This window comes from Platalea leucorodia (assembly GCF_965183815.1).
Source record: "Platalea leucorodia genome assembly, chromosome: 2".
In the NCBI taxonomy this organism is placed as follows: Eukaryota; Metazoa; Chordata; class Aves; order Pelecaniformes; family Threskiornithidae; genus Platalea; species Platalea leucorodia.
In genome coordinates, this window is record NC_138824.1 from 14,446,397 (window position 1) to 14,468,791 (window position 22,395).

A 22,395-nucleotide genomic window follows, 5' to 3' on the forward strand; every position below is an offset into this window, starting at 1 on the left:
CTTAAGAGAGGTAATCGCACAAAAGGTATACTAGATTAGTTAAAATGTAGATAATAAGCATTCACAGGCCTGTGTAAGGTAGATATGATGGGTTCTGTGCTTTTTTGTATGGTGCTTTAAATTTTATCTTATGGCCAAGCCATTCTCTCAGGTGTAATGGTTTAGGAATATTCATTCCCTTCCTATGAGGAGGGACCATGCAGCATTTTGTAAAATGATAGATATGAACAATGAAGCAAAAGCCCTGTAATATGACAGGGATTTGTTTTTCTCGCATGGAATTATAACACCAAATTTTAACTGCATCTTTAGGCCCAGTCCTGTAACCTGTTGAGTTGCTTTACCTGCCATTCAACATTCCTCATTATGCACAGGAATGCAGAGTCATTGTCCTGCAGGATCCCAGATCCTATCTACGACACCAGTTAGCTTACAGTGAAGCAGGGCGCTAGCACCATATGTGCATTCCCTTAAGCAGAGTGTTTCTGCATTCTGCACTACTTCTGTGTGTGTGTGCACACATATGTGTTCAGCAGCTGATGGGAGTTTAGAACATACAGTCCACTTACTGGCATTACAACTAGTGGGTGCTGCTATGTCAAAATAGAGGCTACCCTGCTAGGTAGTACAGCTGGATAGCCTCACTGTGGATTATACAATTTTTGAAAGAATAAATCAAGGTAGGTATTTATTAGTATTTGGAAAACTCCAGATTAAAAAAAAAAGCAAAGCTATTTAGAGATTATAATCCTTCAAAAATACTTATTCTACCACATTCCACCATTTCTTTAGATTTGATGTGTTCATATCCATCACTTTTAGGACAAATATATGCTTTAAATTATAAAGAATGTTTCTGGCTGACTGCAGGACTCTTCACATTTTGATGAAAGTAGATGTTAAATATTTCCATAAAGTCACTTCGAGGACCATCAGATTTCTATGAGCTATGGCACTGTTGGGATGGCAGTTTTCAGTTGCCTCAGCACAGACATATAATGCCATTTTAGCTGCTTTATGAAATCTGAGTCATCTTTGTGGGTTACACAAGACCTAATGTGTTACGTTTACCTCTCTCAGACAGGAGCTGGAGGCTCTATGGATAGGCAAGGCAATCTCAACCTTAATGCCGTTGAACTTATTAACCGACAAAAATCTCTTAGCTTACTACTATCTAGGACACTGCAGACTGGCTACAAAATTATTTTTTTAAGAATACCAGTTATGTAAATGAGTTTATTGAATTTGATGTAGAAAATAAATACTTCTCTGAGGAAGAGGTTTGAGATGAATAAAAAAGGGCATTGTAAGCAGTATCAGAATGTATGTATGTGGATGTCTCATTACCATGCCACCTTGCTGATGAAATGAGAACTATGACTGCTTTATAATGGAGTTTAAATTCAAATATACTTTGCTTACAATGTTCTTTTTTTTCTTGTTTCTGTGATTGGGTAATTATAGGATACAGTAAGAAATGTTTGCATCGCTTTCACAAAATGCTTTATACTGTGTGACTGCTTTTGTCCTGATGTAAAATTCAGTTTTCATGAAATTATAGGATATGATTGGTTTGCTGAAGTAGTTAATTTCCTTAAGATCTCTGTAAAACTTATGCAAATGAAGGCAATAAGATCCTACAGTGTCAGTATTGTTTTCACCAAAAAATGTAGGATGGTTTTATTTTGTATTGCAGAAAATGTTTAAAGCACATTCAGTGCAAAGTTGCTAATGATTATTCTTTTATAGACCTCAGCATTTCAAAAATCCAAAATATTTAGGAGAATCTAATCTATCTTTCCTTATAATGTTACAGGCATTTACTTTTCATTTCAGTATCTCTAATTCTTTTTACTCCACCTATCTCAGTTTATAGAGTGCACTCAGTGGTCTGCAATTTGACACTGTCTAATGTTCCCAAATTGCAGCACCTTTCAAACTTCTCTAGGTTTAGCTTTTGGAGATACCAGACATTGCTTAGGAGAAGAGACCAGCAGCAACAGATGTTTCAATAAATATTTCAGTAAACTCTGAAGAATTCCACCTGACAGAGGAAGTCATCATCTATAAAGAAAACCCATTGCCACTATGCAGTAAAGTCTGAAATCCAAAGCAATATTATTCTTTATTTCCAGTATAGTTTCTAGGTAAAAGAATTTAATTTTATTCATATTGCAAAACATCTTTGTGTTTTAAATGTTACAGCCCATGGCCAAACTGCGATAGCAGAAGCTTTGTTATGAACTCTTAGAAGTACTGATATGAGCAAAGTTCCAGCACATCCTTGCTCTGACCTTACTCTCTCTTCTTTTGCCTCTGCAGAAAATGCCAGTCTTGCATGCTGATAATATCATACCAGTATACAACAGCATTTCAATCATTAGTTATATTGTAAGGTTCATCTGGTATTTTTAATATATCATTGTAAATTTACTCAAAAAATCATTCTGCTTACACCATTTCTACAGGAAATAAATTGGACTTATCGAATAAATTAAAATAATCTAGTTTTCCCTCCTTTAGATATTCATGAATATCAGAATTATTGTTATTAGCAAACTGCCTAAATTTATACTGAATTATGTATTCAACTGGTGCATTATTTTTAAGTCAAAGGACAGTTTTCTAGAACTTTATTACAAGGGACTTGGAAGACAACTATACCTTGCTGCAGAGTCTTCAGATGAAGGAAAAAGAAACATCTCTTTGCAGACTCCTATTGCTCATAACTAACATGCTGATCTTCAACAAACAGCCATTCACCACTGCATTTTCAGGCAATTGCAATGTCTCCATATCATTTATTGTGAAGAAGGCATGGAGTATCCTGAAACCATATTTATCATTTTTGAAACCATACTTATCTTTTTTGAAACCATACTTGCTAGTTTCTCTATTGGGAGATGCCTTGAATATAGCTCAGGGAACTAATTGTGTCATTATTTTTGCCCTTGTTCTTCTTTGCCCTGCATTATACAGTAGAATTTAAATTTCAAAAATGTCACCAGTGAAAGACAATCTGAAAAACAGAGAATTAGTCTGCCAAGGAAATCTCAATTCTTTTGAGTCTAATTTCTTACAAGGAGGTAAATAATGGTGCAAGAAGATTTCTGAATTGTCTACATATGTACGTATATGTCTGTGTGTGTGAACAACAAAAGAAATTAAGACAGCAGCAAGTTTCTATTCTGCAACTTTCTACAATGGTTTATAGATTTCTTAAAACTCTTTTCAAATAATTTGCAAATTCACTACCTCACAGTTCTTATGTAAGTAGCAGTGAAATACATGTCTAATGTTATTTCAATAATGATTTTTATCTAGTGAATCTCTTCCAAGAACACTTCAAAACTATTTATGAAAAGATATTGTAGACTATGTTTGGACAAAACCAAGATTCAAATTCCATCAGCACTGACTACTCAAAACAAAACTTAGAGACTTTTTGAAGTGCTTTGAAAATGTGATTAAATTATGTATATTAAGTAAGAAATAACTTTTTAGTGGTTCCTAGTAATTTCTCTGCTCCCCAAATGCTTTCTTTCCAGCCCAAGTTATTTATTTTCCTTTTCTGTTTCATTTTTCTAATGCTACCAATAATGCGGATTTCATTAAGAAGAAGTGTTCTGCTGGCAGCTGGACCTGTCAGGCAGTACACTAGCTTTCCAGCTTAAGTGTCTTGCATTTTAGTCTTGGAATGGGTTATGAATGAGAAGTATTTCAGTAGTCTCATGCTAGTCAACAGCAACCTTCAGAGGACTGCTGTCCTGACATACCTGACATCATTTATTTACATTCAGGTAGGCCACTACCTAAAATGCAAAAAATATTTCCTTTCCAAAATATGGTTCTACAAAATTCTCTGCAGTTCATCATCACAAGTTGTTCTTATTATTAGGTACCTGAAGAAATAAGTCATGATCTTTTATTCATCCATCTGAGATCCACCATCTGAGATACACACCTTGACTCTGTGGAAGTCTCCATAGAGGTCCTTTTCTCTCTGACTGTGGGGAGGATGAGAGAGAGGATTCAGCTCAAAGGCCAGGAGTGATTTAAGGCAGAAAAGGAGATGCCAACCACTTACAGCTTAGTTCAGTAACTGCAGTGCTCACCTATGAGGTAGGATATTTCTTTCTAGCTGCTTCAGACCCAGCCTCAAAATCACACTTGCCACTCCTCAAGAGCGTGCCATACCTGCAGGCAGTAGATTAGGTGGGATCAAGATGCGTTCAACCCGCTTTCTGAGACAGAGAACCAGGAACACAGGAGACAAACAAATGAGAGCCTGACTGTGTAAGGCACAATTTAGGGTACCTCCAACAACCCAAATATTTGCTTCTTTCATTGAGTTGACTACTGCCCAAAAATGAGCATAGTCCTCAGGGGAACCACTGTCAACAGCTTAAGCCAATACACTGGAGTGTGTATTGGGAAAGGGAAAAGATAAATAACAGGCATGCGCCCTCTGCACCAGATTTGCCTTGCAGCAGGGCAGTGAGACAGATAGTGATAAAGCCTTAAATCCTGCTGCAAGATTTTCTGGAAGACAGTCATTAGAGCCCCTAGCAGCAGAAGAAAGAATATAGGGCAGGCTGATACAGCTCAAGGACATCCAGAAGAGAAAACAGCTTTTCACATAGGGTAGTAACTGTTCTGGCACCAGGCCCGCACAAATGTGCTACTTCAGAGGAATCCCGTAACAGGAATTATGTATGTCTGATGGTCAAATAAATAGTTTTATTGGAATGAATGAATATAACAAAAATCACAGCTATGGATTTATATTCCTGACGGGTACCCAAGTCATTGCCTGCTTTCACTTAATTTATGCCTTGTGTTGTTTGCTCACCCAAGGAAAATATGTGCAGAATAGCTGTTTGCCATGCAAACAAGGATGTTTACAGGAGAATATAGATATTCGCTACACAGTCAATAAATGTTTGCCCCAGCACATGAAGTCATCAACCATTTAAGAAGCAGAAGTCATTTATGATTTTTATGAATGTCAATCCTGTTCTCAACATCAGTCCAAGAATAGTTTTCCCATGTCATGTGCTTTGTCTGGCTACCAGCCTTTATTTATCCACTCAGATCTTCAACTTTCACTGAATATTAAGTAGCAGAGAAGCAGAATAGCAGAATGTTTCAGCTTGGCTGGTTTTCCATCTATTATTGGCACACCAGTAGTCGAGCTGTCTCTATCCTGATTTTTCATAAAGAAGTGATTACCAAAGCAGAAGGCTCAAATACAGGATAAATATGCATGTCGTGTTCTGACTCTAATGTTATGATCACAAACATGGTTACCAAACACCCAAGTACCAGCCAGGAGACTTGCATCTCACAGATGTCTCAGGTGATCTTGTAGCCAGCAATGTGTCAGGTTTCCTCAAGACAATGCCTGCTTGGTAAGTTAATTTGGTTTTTAAAACCTGTCTTCCAAAAAGGCTTATTATATTCTTATTTCCCCGTTATGCTGTAGAAATTTGAAGCAATCTGTGCATTCATATTTTCATTACAAAGGATATCTTCATGATCCTGTGCTTCCACCATGTTTCACTCTAGAGACATTTAAAACACCAAATACTTCTGTCATAAAAAATGTTGACACCGGAAATGGGCTAAACTTTATTACCTTATGTTGGTCCAATCAACTACATTAAAAAAGGTCAACAGTGTTTTTCCCTTGTGTTTGTTTAATTCATCAGTACAGAATCTGTAACTCATAGACAGGAAGGTTTTGAAGAACAGCATCAGAACTCATAGTTAAGAGCAGAAGGCTACTTCTTACATTCACTTTTGGCAAAAAGTAACCCTTTGTTCTTGAAACACACAGTTTCTAACAAACTCATTTGAAGCATTGCTTTGCCATAGGCTGCAATAAGGAAAAGCTTGAGTAAAAAATCTTCTACCAAAACCAGTTATTGTATATTCCTTGCTCTTTCTTCTGCAAGTTTTGAGGGTTGGCTTAGAAAAGCATCTGTACAGTTCAGCAAAGAAAAACAGTGCGAGTTGGGGACGTCACACAGGTATCTAACATGTTTTCACAAAGATCAGTGTGAGGCTCCCTGTAGTCTGTTGACAGTAGAGATCCCTTTCGCCTGCACTGAGGTGAGTGGTACTCCTTGTGCAGCAACAGTTTCCGAGAACACCAGGGAGTTTCTTGCAGATTAGAGGATCACTGCAAAATTTACCATGATACTATTATCTAATGTGGATGGGGACAGTGCTTAGTGCTTCAAACATTTAGAATCGAGTGAATGATTTTTCCTATATAAACCTCTATATTGTCAGCGATGATAGTGACACCACAAACACCACTGTAGGTTATTTTTCACAGTTATCCCTTTCTTGCATCACATTTCTCTTTAGGATCATCATGACTGAGTTAGGAATACAAGGTTGTGAAGTTAAAGGATTTTTTTACATCTGTGAAAGATTCAGTACCTAATCAACGGTACCAAGTCGCCAGTATTTTAATATTTATTTAATAAATTAAAGCTTTTTATCATAATAAATTACTGGGTTCAGTAACTTTAAGTTGCCAAATAAATGCCATCACTTAAGTCCTTTTTGTAAATTACTCTTGCAAGGCTGGTTTACAATACGTTATACCCAAGAGAGTATTGCAAACTACTCAGACAGATGCTGGATGCTGCATTACACACTGCCTTACAACAGTCTATGGGGAAGCCAGCTCATCTCCAACTTACCAAACTGTCTTTCAGATTGCTCCACTTACTTGTTCTAGGTACAGTGCAGCCTGATATCTGGTTTCGCAAAGGAGAAAAGGGTACTAGTCTCAAAATGACTTATTCAATATTTGACTTTCTGAAATGTAAGCAGTGTAAACTGTAACCTGTAGCAAAGGTTGACACTACAAGGTAACTAAGTCTGGGAAAGCATAGCAAAGAAAAAGACCATTAGCTCTTTGCAAGGGAACTACAATAATGCAGTAGCCAGGCAAGTTTGCTCAATTTTTAAATTTGAGGTGCTAACTAACAAAAAGTGCCATCTGCTGTAGCAAAAGAATTTGAATAAATCAAATGCAGAGAAAATATTTCTGTATGTTTCCTTGTATTCATCAATGATCATGTAAAAGATTGTTTTAGCACATCTAGTAATTTTAAGATTTTTTACATTACAAAATATGTTTTAGGAGAAACTCAAAGATAAATAATTTATTGGTCTCAATTCTTTTACAAATAGACCTGTGCTCTCTAAGCATTAATACAGTTAACTTTGTTTCCAGTACTATGTCATTGGTCTATACTTAAGGATTTTAGTAGATTTAGAAGTCAGATATTTTCTGGGTATTTTAGTAATAGCTTGTTCACTGTTGTTTGCTTTTATTATCCTTTTCATTCTTACTGCTCAAACTGTGGTTTTTATTGTTATGGATGTCAATAGACAATGTGCTTTTCTAGAGGAAGAAAAAAATAATGATGTCCGGTCTTCTTAATTCTCTGCATCAATGCTGTACACCCTTGGAAACTTATTAGCATATACAAAACTAATTAAAATCCTTTGAACTATACAATTATTAGTACAACTTTCATGGCAGGAAGATTCCTTAAAAATAAGGTGAAAATCAGCTTTCTTCTACAATGTATAATATTTATTGTAAGACTCTGCACTGAAAGCTAACCAAATGCATTGTGCATGCTTACTGTAAGTAAAATGAGCTTTAAGATCAAACAGGTACCTGGAAGCTGTAAGATCTTGAAATGGAGCAGAGAGCAATCCTGTAGTGTGAGGGGATGAAAGCCTTTGTGACTACTGTGGTTTAAGAGTACACATTTTGTGGTCTAAAAATAAAAAAGAGGCTAAAGCTATTCATCTTGTAGACTGCCAAAACTACCTATCTAAGCAAGAAATACACTCTTATGACATATTTTTGGAGAAGTAATGTTTCCTCTGAACTCCAGTGACCTGGAGCAAATATAACGCAGACACTGCTGGTTAGGTTGACCACACTGCTCCTTTCAGTTGTGATATTGCCAATAAAACTTAAAGACAATCACTTGGGTTTAAAGGCCATCAGACACAACATTATTAAATGGAACGTAAACAAGGTCAGCATATTCTTGCTGGTCTTTGAAATCACATTTGAGCTGTAGCAAAGGCCAGGAAGATGCCCTAAGCACAGACCCCATTAATTGGACTCACAGAATACGTCCATAATAGTAACCTGGTCCCTGAGGCTAATGGGTACAGCAGAGTTCCCATCCACACAGCTACATTCCTGGTCCCCCTCCTCTCTCAAAACAGGATGCGCACGACAAACTGCCTGTTAGGATCTGCCCAGCTCATGGTAATCCATTAATTGTCCCAAGGCATTGGCTGGGAAAGTCATAACTGGACAGGGTTAAAATTACGATAGGGACTGGCTGACAACATAATAGTACATAGGATCAGTGCTAGAGTTCAGATCTGTGCTTTGGCCCTTTTCAATATATCAGTGTAGCTGAAACATTTACAATATTAGAAGACAGTATATTACTGTAGATGGAGCATCAGCCCTTTAACCCACAGATTCCAGACCAAACCACTTCCAGCAATCTGATCTTGTAACAGGACCCTTATTATAATATCTTCAGTGGTGTGAAGAACCTTCTCTTTACGAAGGTTTTTTTAAGAGTTAAAAAAGACCCTTTGTTCTGTCTAAGAAACCTTTTTACAAATGTCAGCTTAACTCATATCTATAACTTCAGCCAAAAAAAGTGCCCAGAAACAAGTACAAAAATACAAATCAGATGTGGTGATGTTTACAAACTCAATGCTTGAAAGAGACTCATGCAGTTCTGGGAGCGCTGGTGCCCACACACTGATTGCAGAGAGCGAAGGAGGCAGCATGGACCACAATTGGGACAGCTGGCAAGTGATGCCCTACAGTGCTAAAGGTAGTCAGTAGGACACGCCAATGAAAGAGGCATGTCTAAAACTCAGTTTCTTATTCTGTTTGGGACTTGCTAGTTATGTCATTCACAATGCAATTCATAGGCTACTGGTGCTTTTCCTCCTAAGGTGAAATTGCAGTTTGTGTTCCCTTCACTGTCCATACATTTTGTGTCAAATCACAACTGCTACTACACAAAGATCCAGCTCAGAGGCTCTGGACTGCAGTCTGGCATCTGAGCTCACAACATTCAGCAGCTCTCAAGGTTGTCTTGCCTAAATCCCCTATTTTTAGGTTTGTACAAGGCAGAGAAGTCATCAGGGCAAAGGAGCTCAAAATTGCCTAGGTACCACCAAAGGCCTTCTCAGGAGGGACACCAGGGATTTCTTCTCACCCTCATCCCTGGAATGAGTTAAGACTATTCAGGCTGGAACACCAATGTCTTCTCTTTCTTACCTTCTAACCCTGAGTCTAACGTCCCTATCTGTCCTCCCGCTGGCTGGGGTATAACCTCTCCATCTGCCCAGAGCCCTTATGTAGCTACCTTACAGAAACCACTTGGGTCCACCACACATGGAGGGAATGGGGATGTATCCACTAAAACCATGGTACTTACTGCATTCACTACACGTCGAACTTTCTTTCCATCCTCTTGGTCCCCACTATGTGCTAACACTTCATCTGCTGTAGGTGGGCACAACAAAAGGGGCTTGCACTACAAGAAACAGTCAAGCTCCTGTTTTCTCAAGCACCTTTTCCATCATTCTGTAGTTACTGCCACTTTCTTTTCTTCTTTTTCTTGACCTCTCATCTTGATGACAAGCCAGTACACCGTGTCATTCAGAAAGCAAAATCTTCAGGTCAAGAAATCTGTGTTCATGAACTGCTACATATCAGGCTTCGTAGTTGTTTGGTAAAAGTAAGAATTATTCTGGTCAGGCTGCATTGGAGTAAACCAGAGCACATTCAGTGATACAGGGAAAGGACACTGCCTCACTGAATGACTACAGCTATTATTGGTAATAGTCTTTCGATAACTCTCACATTAACATTGTACCATGGCAAGTAATCTAAAGGACCTCTCAGGATGATCATTCCAACTATAAAAAGACACATAAAACAAGTTTGCCAAAATGCAGTCACGCATATCCTGAAGTATCAATCTATGGAATTGCTCTGAAAGAAGATAACTGACTAATATCCTTGACGCTGGGTTTCCAGTGCTCCTAGAGCCACATAAGAGCCTATCGCAGTCCCAAATGTCTTCTCTATGAAGGTCGACTGCACTGTAATGCATTTATGACCAGTCATTTTCTGTGTACTTTCCAGAGAAGCATTTGAGCAGACCGTGCATTTTTTCCTCAATTGGCTATTCTCAACTAAAAAATTGTTTTAGAGATCCTGAACAATAACACAGCCCTTGGGAGAAAAGCTTGTCTGCATTAGCCATCCGGCTGACACCATGAATGATTACATCCAAGCATAAAATTTAATGAGATTTCTACAAAAATGAGTGGCATCTGCATAGCACTCAGGTCCTGGCTAACTGTCATACATTTGTCATCACTGAGGCTTTTGTCCTTTATTAATCTGCTTTCAAGAATGCCTGCCGTTGGAAATGGAAATGCTTTTTAGCAGTCATCCTGCAGACTGTGTAAGAGCGCACGTCTCAGAAAGCATAATGACACATTGTCATGACTAGGAATGCATTTAAAAGGTTTAAAAAACATGAGAGAACTCCGACAACAAAATATATTGAGAATTTAGCAGGAGACATCTGCATAAATCTATTTTACATATTTTTATATAAGCAAGATGCTTTTGCTTTTTCCTATAATACAGTGGCTAGGAATTCTTTAACAACATTCGGTGTGCATGGGAGAAATATTGTCGTAGAAGAAAAGTACTAAAATATTTCCCTTTAATTTTGTTTGTGCTTGGGACCATGATATAATTCTGGGCCTAGGGCTCCAACCCAGTAAAAGCATATGATTGTATCAAGATCCCAGCTCTCCTTTAAACTTTCCCTCATGGCTACAAATAAAAATTTCACTAGTATTTTCCTACATCAACAGATAGCCTGAAACAATAGATGATGGAGATTGAAGATCATCCTATTATTAAATTAGCTCCAGGACTTGCTATTCTGAGACGAAGGCCTGACCTGGTGCTTCCCATCAAAGAACAGCAAACACTTGCCAGGCAGGCAGGAGTGCAGAGGACACATCTTTCTGCCATATTTTCTCCCAGGAAGAAAAGCAAGACTTTTCAACTGCAAATGAAGATGGGACTCCGGAAGGCCAAGAGTCACAAGGTGTCCAAGGGGGGACACCATTTTACCCCAGCAATATTTGTGACCCGATGAAAGGCACTGACAGCCACAAGTCAAGCCTGCTGAGCAGGCAGAGCAAGGGAAGAAGAGAGACTCCCAGCACTGAAGCTGCTCACGACCCATGAAAGTGGAAAACCTTGTTCTTCCTATAGCCCAGAGCAGTACCCTGGGCTCCTGTGAAGAGGACTGCAGTGTGCTGTGGAGTCAATCTTCTTCCATCATACATCCATAATACTAAACTTTAGTGAATTCTTTCCATTCCTGAAACTGAAGAAATTTAATCCCTTGAATTTCAAACAGTCATTTGTCTTTTTTTGTTGCTATTATTTCTAAATGCCATATATTTCCAACATTTTTATGTCAGTTAGTTGCTTGTAGATCATTGCCAAGCAAACAGAGGCACGTGAATAGAGTAAATTACTTTCTCATTTAAAGGATTCAATGCCTCTTTCACTCTGAAGCTATTGAGACCAACCATTACAAAACTCTGATCATACTGTTGTCATAGTTCATGTAAACATGCTTTTGCTGAAGGCACATCAGAGGAAATATAAAGCTGTTTGCAGCTGCAAATGACAAAAAATCCCAGCAACTAAAAATATTTAAGTTAATGGCTTTTTTTAGCCTTTGATATTCAGTTAAATTTGTTTCTACACATGGACTAAGGATTCTAGGCAGCAAAAAATTTGATTGCATGAAATAGCATTAGAATATAATAATGCTGAGCTCAGTAATGCAGAAATCATGGCTACAACTGCCGCTTCAAATGGAGGCACCAGACCGGAGTGTTTGCCACCCTGATCCGCAGGTGCTGAGCTCTGACAGTTCAGCAAGTGGGACCGCACCACTCAGCACAGGTCATGGGAATGGAGGTATCCAAAGGACCTGCTCCACTACAGCTCATTATACATGCAAACAGCACTGGGCTCCAGCAAAAGTGTAGCAGCAATTGCTTTCTATTAATAAAGTTCTTTCCATCATCACCCTTCCTGCAATTTCATTTTGGGAGAAAGTGTCCAGTACTGTATTTCTGATTTCACAGTCCTCCATCTGTGTAGAAGCAGAAGCAAAACTTCAGCCTTCAACAACAGGAGGATGGTAAAGGATCAGAAGGGTCTTGGATGCTAAGAAAATACAGATTTGTCATAAATAATTATAGCTCTTAATAATATTAATATTTTACAGAAGTATTAAGTCCTGTCCTTCAGGACTTATATAAGCTTTTAAGTGTAAGAAACCACAAGAGAGATGTTTATTCTGCATTTACCCATGACAGAGATGAGCACTTTCCCCTAAACCTCTGGTTACAACAACTGTGGAAGAGGATCTTGAACCAGGAGAACCTTGCTTTAGTTTGGCAAGTGCAAATGGGCAATGTTTTCAAACGCCAGTAATATCAATACCAGGAAGAATTATAGAAGAAAATCGGGGGTGGGAGTGGGACCTTTTATTTTTCTTTGCAAAGTCATGTTTGCTACCAGAGACCTCACTTATTGGATCAGTCACATGGCACATACAAATGGTGATTAGCACATTCTCATTTGGTGCAGCTAAGTGGAATAAATAATCCTTTCATTTCTCAAGTGAGAAGTTGCTGTGGGGGTTTTGTTTGTTTTTAATGGAACCATAGTAATTATCAACCTTCAAAATATTTGCATTTGGGTTTGGTTTTGTTTTGTTTTTAACAGCTTTCAGTCAAACAGTTAATGGACTTCCAGCAGGATAGTAATCCAGACGGTTTCCCTGAATGAGTGAACTTGAGAAAAAGGATGAATACTGTATTCTTGATTCAGTTATTAGTAATATTATTGTTCTTCAAGAAGCACATCCACCTGTGCTTCATTTTGATAACTATTTGTCTTTCCTGCTGACAAGTGTCACACAAAGAGAAGATGTGATTGCGACTGTTCAGTCTAGCCTGGATGCTTCTTAAAGTTACTCTTTTTTTCCTTTAATTTTAGGTTCAGAACAATTATAATGGAGGATTTTTTTTTTTTTAATCTGTTTCTATTTCTAGTTCTTCTGCTGTCACTCTGACACATTAATTGACACTCACCCATGCAGCATTTAAAGAGTAGAAACAATCACAGTTTACCAGCAGAAATCATGGAAATGAGGTATCTACGTGATATAGTAGTGTGCATTTTAACCCTTGTATTTCATGGATATTGAACTCCAGCGGGTCCTTACAGAATGCATCTCCTGTATTATTGCTGCTCATCCGCAATGATGGTGTGGTCTGTTTGATTATTCCACTTTATTTCTAGGTCCTCCTGGTCCCCCAGGGGTTGTAATAGTGGAGGAAATTACAGACACCACAGCAACACTCTCCTGGAGTCCTGGGGCAGACAATCACAGCCCTATCTCCCTCTACAACCTGCAAGCACGCAGTCCATTTTCTCTTGGCTGGCAGACCGTAAAAACAGGTGAGAAAAACTTTCAAACAGCACAAGTAGACTGTTCAAAACTCCTGCTCATCACAATAATAACCACCAGCAACTGCAGGAACAGATACTCTTAAAAGAACAATGATAAATTAAAAGCACTGATTTTTTTTTCTTTTTTATTCCTTTTGTGTTACTTAGCAACAGCTCTGAAAGGACAACACAAAGACACCTGCCATGATGCATCTGTGAATAAGCAGAAAGCTCTCCCCTATATCCTTCAATCTGTGTCTTTTCAGGAGTACCACAGTGCCAAAACCTAGCTGCGATTTCTGACATATTAGATCCTTGATGTCTGTCTATCATTTCTAATGGCTGTATTTTATCACAAAGTCTATTTGCCATTGAGACACTGCATGTGAGCTTCAGATTTCTGAGTGACCTACACATTTCTTTACTGTCTGCAGTTCCAGATTTGATAAGTGGTGACATGGAGTCTGCTATGGCTGTCGAACTGAACCCTTGGGTGGAGTATGAGTTCAGAGTCGTAGCAACCAACAAAATTGGGACCGGAGACCCAAGTGCACCATCACGAGTGATCAGAACCAACGAAGCAGGTAAAAAGAAGATAAAAAGGTTAAATTTCCAGGACTAGCAAAAATAAGAACTATTTTAATATAATAAGAGAACTATTCTCCCAGATACACATCTGTGTGTTCAGTCATCACTGTTCCAGGGTGATATTCTTTGTAATGGGGATCCAGTTTATTTTAATTACAGAAATACTATTTAATTTACAGAAATTTCAAATAAACCCATTCCCTACTGTCTTACTCCATCCAGGCTGCCTTACTCTTCATCTTAGACTTAAGTCATTGCTGCCTGCCCTCTGGCAGGCTTCCACTGCTCTTCCATTGTAGGATGCTTCTCAGTCTCTTCACACAACTGCTCCCAAGCAGCCTCTCCCCCCTTGTTGTTCATAACTTCTCTCCTTGAAGGTACACAGAATTTTTTTCAGCAAGATAGGGAAGCCATGGGAAGCTGCTTAATTTGAAATACCTTGTGCACTAAGTGTTTCTTTGTCATGCACATTCTACCATGAACTGTTAGTGCATTTAAAGAAATGTCATTATATTTCTGACTAGGATGGTGCTGTGGGAGCCCAGGAAAAACATTGTATATCCTATTTGGGTCTCTTGAAAATTGCAGTGGTCTCATGAAGTTTGGAACCATTGACAGTAACTTGGGCAAAATGAAGGGAGATAAACAAGGACTGGGAATCTGAGAAAAATCCCTAGGTGGCTAGAGAGACATGCTTTAAGAGGCAGAAAGAGATAGAGATAGGGTTTGAACAAAACCTCAGAAGAGAACTGCATCTCAGAACATGTTCAGATTATTCTTCATTCTTTGTTATTTAGGAGGCCTAGTGAGTTTTGACTTTGTTTTGGTGTTTCTTCAGCTGGATAATATGTAAGTAGTTTATTAATCATACAGAATAGAAGAGTGCCAAATTCAAAGATTCCACTTGAATTTGAAAATATAAATGATTTTGTAGTTGTAAATACTCTGGACCAATACAGCATTTGTGTTGCACTCTGTCTTCTTGTTAAGGGAGATTATAAGAATTACAAGTGGCAATGCCAAAATGTGTCGACCTGTCTCATTCTGAAATAAAATTCTTATCTTTTAAGATATGTTGATCTTGTGCCTCAGCTCCATAGTTCACCGGTCTATGTATATGCTACCCATAAACATTCACAGCAGAACAGTTCAGGCTGATTTTCTTAGACAGAACCACAGAATTAACTGAATAATTGGGGCTGGAGGGGATCTCAGGAGGCCTCTAGTCCAGCCTCCCACTCAAAGCTGGGTAAACTGACTTCAGAGAAGGTTGTTCAGGGCTTTGTCCAGCTGAGTCTTCGAAACCTGCAAGAAGGGGGATTGCACATCCTCTCTGGGCAACATGTGCCAGCAGTTAACTAATCTCATTGTGACTTTTCTTTCAACATATCCAGCCAGAACTCCCCCTATTTCAGCTTATGACCACTGTCTCTTGTCCTCCCACTCTGTACCACTATGAAGAGCCCATCTCTGTCTCCTCAATGACCTTCCTGTAGGCACTATGGCTGCTGTTAAGTCCCCCAAAGCCATCTCTGCTCCAGGCTGAACAAGCCCAGCTCCCCCAGCCTCTCCTCACAAGGCAAGTGCTCCAACCCCACCATTCCAGTGGCCTCCCTTGAACTTGCTCTAGTTGATCAATGTCTTTCTCATTGTGGCACCCAAAATTAGATGTGCTATTTCAGATGAAGTCTACCAAACTATCTTCAGTTGTAATAAGACATAGTCATTTTTTTCTGCTTTAAATAACTGTGTAGTTACTAGCTGATATTAAATTTCACTGTGCAATCATAGAACTGTGCTGAAGAGATTTGATTCCTATTCACACATGTGGAAGAATGCTTCCTTTCCAGCTCTCCCCCTCATCTTCTGCAAGCTCCCCACAATGTGAAACTCAATAACTTTATAGCAGAAGCTTCAGATGCTACATACTTTGTTCCATTAAGAAAAGCAGGAAACGAAAATGAAATAAAAAACATGAGCTACTTTCATCTCAAAAGATTTTTTTGAAAATCTCAAAAAAAAAATTATTTCACCACCGTTATTCTTTCCTTGATTTTATACCATATTTCATTAGCAGTGAAAATTCTGCTGGACCCAAATGTTTGAATGACTTCTCTATTTATTCAGATGGTACATATCAGAGAGGACACAAACATTCTGGAAAAAGGTTATTGTGTAATAGGTTGCACCCCTGGGATTATGTTCTTTCAGATTTATGAATATGTTCCCTGTTTTTGGAAGGATGGTTCAGGATTTTAATCAACTAGATGTATTTAAGCTGTGAGCAAATGTTTTTTCTCACAAACTGAAGTTTTAAAATGTTAGATTTCATCTGTCATGTTTTGTATGTTTCTTCTTCTTCTTTCCCAGTGTTTACCAAACAAAGGCTGTATTTACTAAAACATATTCCTACAACAACTCTAGTGAAAGTCTTCTTCATGCACATCCATTTTCAATATTCCTTTGGACAATCTTTTGGCAACTTTGCCTCTGTGAAAATGAATTGCTAAATTATAATAATAATCAGTAAAAAAGAAATTGTGGGACAGACGAAATATGCAATGTGTGGTGTATTTTCACCTGGTGATTGGTATTCATTTCTGGGTAATACTCCACTATCGTTACCGTCAGAAGGAAGAGTCTTTAACTCAAGCAGCAAAGGTCTGTACTCCAGTCCATGGGGCTCCTCCTGATAAACAGCACTGTAGCTGATAATAATGCAGGTCTTCTTGAATAATAAATCAGTAACATATTAGTTCAAATAGGAAAAAGGCCACACTAGATGTTTACTTGCACTTTCAGCTTCCCAGTTAGGAATACCTTTTTGCTACCAGAGTTACAGTTGCACAAATGTCATGTTAGGAGGGAGTGTTTTGTAGCATGACATTGAAATCCAGACAGGTGCCAGTAAAACAACTTAACAGCCTTCAGAGGAATTGAAGCTGAATTTATTTGGTACGCCTGCTTAACATGGCATAGTACAGCAGAAGTCTGTTGTCATCGCCTCAATTTCAAAAGAGCTTTCTTTAAGAAAAAGTTGGGTTTCTGTTTGTTGTGAATCGTTTTTGGTTTTGTGGGGCTTTTTTTAATAAAAGTGATAGATGCAGATTCATTTTTTTATTCTATAGAGTGAGTGAGAAGACAGGAGTTACAATAAGATATAACTTTTCAATTTGTTAGAACCTGCAAAGAGTTGTAAAGTCAGAACAATAACACAATGGACTCTGCTTTAAGCAAAAAAAAAAAAAAAAAAAAAACCAAAACAAAGGAAAAAAACTGTTACACATATAATTCTTTGCAAAATAGCATGCTTCTTATAATTTTTATGGCACTCTTGAAATGTCACAGGCTTCATGATCTGCTTCACCCAGGCAGCCACTTTTTCCTGGTCTCCAGATATTCCTGAAGTCCAGAGCCTGTTTAGCTCTGTCCTCTGACACAGCTCTTTCAGTGATTGTGTAAATTATCACCCTTGGTATAGTTCTCAGATGCCAAAGTCAAAGAGGCAAGAAAGCTAGTAATAATTTTCATTGGGTTTCATACATGGTTTTCCAAATCAACACATAAATATCTATCTTAGTGTATCACCCAGTGATCTATTCTTTTTAAGAGTCTCTCTATTACTAATTTTTTATCTGAAAGCTTCAAGCTAAAATCTCTGTTAACATGTTCCAGTTCTAATATCACAGATGTCAATTCTTAAAAGACATATATGTGAAAGGACATTATATTTCAGAAAGAACATGGCATCAGCCTCTCTACTCATGACCCAGGCAGAGTAATCTGTCTATTTGCAGTGATGTTAGATGTGCCCCACAAGTGAAAACAGGCAGGCTGTCCCTGCACTGGGTAAAACTCCAGAAATACCAGTCTCCCAGCAGAGAAGGGACTGTGGCTCATGCTCAGACGAGAGTTGAGATGCTCAAGGCTGAATGATAGCTGCGTAGACAACCCACAAAGGCAGCAAATGTGTGATTCTCCTTCCATTATTTTATACTTAAATGGAAATCAGCATCTGTAATTTAATGGCACAAGCTAATTTGACTGGAGACTAAAGTCTTTCTCTCTCCCCACACCTCACTTATTTTATCACTTCTTCCCCAAGATAGTAACAACATTTTATATTAGTCCATTATCTAAAAATACCCATGGAAGCAATACTTGGGGTGGTGTAAGGAAATCAACAGAATAATAAACAGGTTTCCACTTGCTTTAATTTTCTAATTAAACCCTAATCTTGTTACTTAGTTCATATTTAGTTAACACGATTGCTTTTCATAGCTACTTTCATCTGAATGGATAATACTGCAATTTTCTGGCACATCTAACTTATAGCCAGCTGCTGCCTTTCTGTCAGTTCTAGCCTTGATACATATTTTACAGGTCCACAAGGTGAAAAGAGCCAATAACATGAATTTAAACATGTCTGGCATTCCACTAAGGCAGTCGGGCATTTGAAGCCTGGGGGCAAAGCATCAATTACATTATCTATTCATGGGGAAACATGGGGAGAGAGAAATTGAGTAGAATCAAAGTTTAACCTGCTAATCATGCATGCAAACTTGATTTTATGAGGTAACAATGTAATGCACTCCATTAGTAGCAGATTGTACACAGGCTTTATTTTTAATAACTCCTTATTTTCCATTAAGTCGCCCTTATTCTCAGCTAGAATTTCTTCACAGCATGATAAGAAATTCCTCTGTCCCAGGAAAAAAGTCACCTGTTTTAGACTGGCTTTGTTTTGGTTTTTTTTTTGTTATTGGAGGTGGTGTTTTATTTGTTTGTGTCCTGTATAAAAGAAGTTTCAGCTTTTCCCATTATCATAACTATTTTTGCTCTAGAAAAAATGGGTAACCTGCTGTATCTGTGACATTTGGAGATGATTACCTGGGTTACTAAAGCCTTTGTAGAAAATGTGCTTTTCTGTAGGGAAAAACAAAAGGACAAGAGAAAGTAGACAGTAATCATTGACTGTATGGGTATATTTAGAACAAATAGGCCACTAACATAATATTGCAGGCTCAAACTAATATGCAGTATATATTGACAAAGCATCCAAATGTGTGTGCTTCTAAAAGACATAACAGGAAAGCTGAGGAATTGGTTCTCTGGCGTATATGCCACAGCATTTGAGATTTCAGTCCTATATGTGGTGATTTGGAGGCTATTCAGACTGAGTCCTGCAGCCATGCATGACACTATTATCAGTAAATAGAACTGAATTCTATCTCCTACTAAATTACAAATATTAAAAATAGAGGAAATGAGAACAACAGAAATGCAGATCCTGAGACCGGTTGGGTCATCCTTGTTTTCCAATAGTTGAATGCAGTGTATCATCTACTTCTGAGATGCTGGCACAATTTACATTTCATTCCTGAACAGATGAGATTTGAAATGTTCCTGGGAGAGTGAGAACTTGAGGGCTGGCCTTTCACACAGTGAAAAGGTTTTCACTTAACATCCCTCTGTTTCCCAGATGTGTACTGCAGGAGGTAGATAGATAGATAGATAGGTAGATAGATAGATAGAAAGGAAAACAACCGAGAAGAAAAAAATGCTGAATATGTTGTTGCTTTAGTCCTCACATTAGGAAGTTCTGTCGAGCTGGAGACAAATCCTTTTCCTCCCACCCATACATTTTCCACAGCTAAGAAGGGCTGGTTTCCAAACTACATCTGTATCTTAAGAGATATAAAAAGCTCTAAAAGAAATAAATAACTGCAATTGTACCTTGAGCAAACATTTTCTTAAGGACTAAAGCCAAGTTTAATAATTCATCTCCCCAAAAAGTGTAGCAATATCAACATTTTGTTTCATTTTACTTTATTTGACAAGACGTTTCAGCGTTTATACAAACAATATCCATGTGGAAAATATCATCATGTATACAGGATTCAAGCAGAGTAAGAAAGACCTTGTGATTAAAGTATAGAATTGGGATTTGGGAAATCTGAACTCAATTGCTTATTAGAAAACTCTCTTTAAATTTGGGCAGCTCACATTAGCATTTCTTACTCTAAAACCAGGAGGTTAGTAAGGCTCTTGCTTCTCTTTATCTTCCCTCTATCTCCCCTATTCAGATTGCAAAATTGAAGAATAGGGACTAAATCTAGCTACATGTTTCTACAGCAATACTATAATCAATTATAATCTTGCCTGCTAAATACTTTTGTTCTGCACAAATATTAAGACACACTACAAAATTAAGAATCTGTCATTTCTCTTCATAATAAACAAAGCACAAGGAATTGAAAAAAGCCATTTGACATTTCCTTGAAAAAAAAAAGACAAAACAGAAACACTTTAAAATGATTAATTATTCATTCAATAACATTTTTTACATTTCTTTACAAGATTGGAATATTAAAAAGAGGATGAACTGTTTTTCAAGTACTTTCAGTTTTTCCAGGTTCAATGTGACATTTTATTTTCTTTTCTATAAGGAAAGGAATCCAGAGCTAGACCAGGTTAAAAGATTTTTTTTCACTCACCGAAGTAAAAATGGGGAGAATGAAACTGGTTTTAAACAAAACGTAGATTTTTTTTATTTTTTAAGCAAATTAGAAGTAAAATAATAATTTTGGACAAAAGTGAAAAATCTCTGTCAACTCGAAACAAAATATTCTCATTTATCTCTCCAGTTTTAATTTTTCTATTTTTAAATAAAACCAAAGTAAAATTTGAATTATACCTTTTTTTAAAACACAACCCAAAATCTTTGAATGGGCTCATCATTACAGTCTACCAGAATCCTCAGTTTTCATTAAAAAAACCCAGAAAATCCATCAGACATGGAGTGTGAAGACAGAGGAATTTTTAAAACTCTGAACCAAAAGCCATATTTAAGCACCCTAAAGCACAGAGCAGTTTTCAAAATGTTGGACACAGTGGAACTCTGGAAGGAAAGCTAACATCTACCCCAAATGTTCATGGTTTCATAGCTAGGGTATTACCCACCACTTCCAAAAGCTTCCCCAAACTTTACATTTAAAAACAGATTTAAAATATAGGTGTCATTGTCGGCACTTTTCAGCACTTAATAACCACTGCTCCCATACACAAAGCCCTCAGCAACATCAGTTCTGTGCATACATTTTGTCCTAAACAAAAACCACTGCTTTTCATGCATATTTAGCTTGTAATTATAAGATACACACGAATTATTAAACAATTGGCTGTGGCTTCATGTATAAGCTTTATCTTTCCATATCACCTTTTCTTCATTTATATTTTAAGCATATTGTTAAATGCTTCATAGGGCTGCTGAGGGCTACATTCTTTGTGTCTGCTCTTAAAGAAAATCGTAAAGGTTTTTTTGTTTGGTTTAGGGGAGATAAATTTTAACAGTGTTTAATTTAATTTTCATTTTCAGCGTATCACGGTATTTCCATGAAAATGGAAAACAATAAGAAACAAATCCTACTGTTTCTGTTCAAATCAAATTCCTGGCAAAGTCTTTTCAAGATTTCTGTTTGTTTGCCTTAAGTGGAGGCTTCAACATCAACGTGTGCCAGCATACACCCATTATTTACTGTGACCCATATCTAGTCACCGTCTTTCAGAACACATTTTTTAGTACTATTTGTTGTTCACATTACTGGCGTGACAGACTGGATTTTAACTCTCAACCTTACCAGTGGCTGAAGAAATAAAAGAAAAGAAGAGTTGACCTGATTGCAAAGAGCTTACCGTCTAAGAATAAACCAGGAGACAAGTGAGAACAGGTAGTTGGCAAAGGGGCTAATGAGAAGGCTTTGATCAGAATTATAGACTTATGATCAAGCTAAGCATAGTCACATCTTATGATCCTAAGGACCAGTGTTAAGCCAAGGAGTGATTCATTTTCCAGTAGGTGACATACTCTCATCTTGTTAAATGAGACACATTAACACAGCAAAGAGCTCTTTGTTATTAGTTGGGGTATATTTATTCAGAAGAAACAATATTGAATTTCTCAGCTTTGATAAACACAAAAGAAAAGAGGTCCTAATGTCCTTGTCCCCCAGGCACATGGATCCTGTGTCCACGCGCCAAGTTTAGTCATCATACTTGCGTATTTGGTGCAAGTGCATCTCCATGAGTGTCACTGCCAAGAATTAACAACTTAAAGATTGGAAAGTCACTAATTGCATGGCAATAAACTTAGGCTA

At 37.7% G+C, this 22,395-nt stretch overlaps 1 protein-coding gene across 2 annotated transcripts in view; it reads left to right on the top strand.

Moving 5' to 3' along the window:
* The window catches only part of CNTN5 (contactin 5), a gene marked incomplete at both ends in the record, with an annotated part of 363,298 nt that overhangs the window by 311,535 nt on the left and 29,368 nt on the right, over positions 1-22,395 (top strand). For both annotated transcript variants that reach the window (XM_082305015.1, XM_082305016.1), the window contains 2 exons: positions 13,502-13,660; positions 14,086-14,235. In XM_082305015.1, the coding sequence (XP_082161141.1) occupies positions 13,502-13,660; positions 14,086-14,235 (309 nt within the window). The remainder of the gene's footprint in view (positions 1-13,501; positions 13,661-14,085; positions 14,236-22,395) is intronic.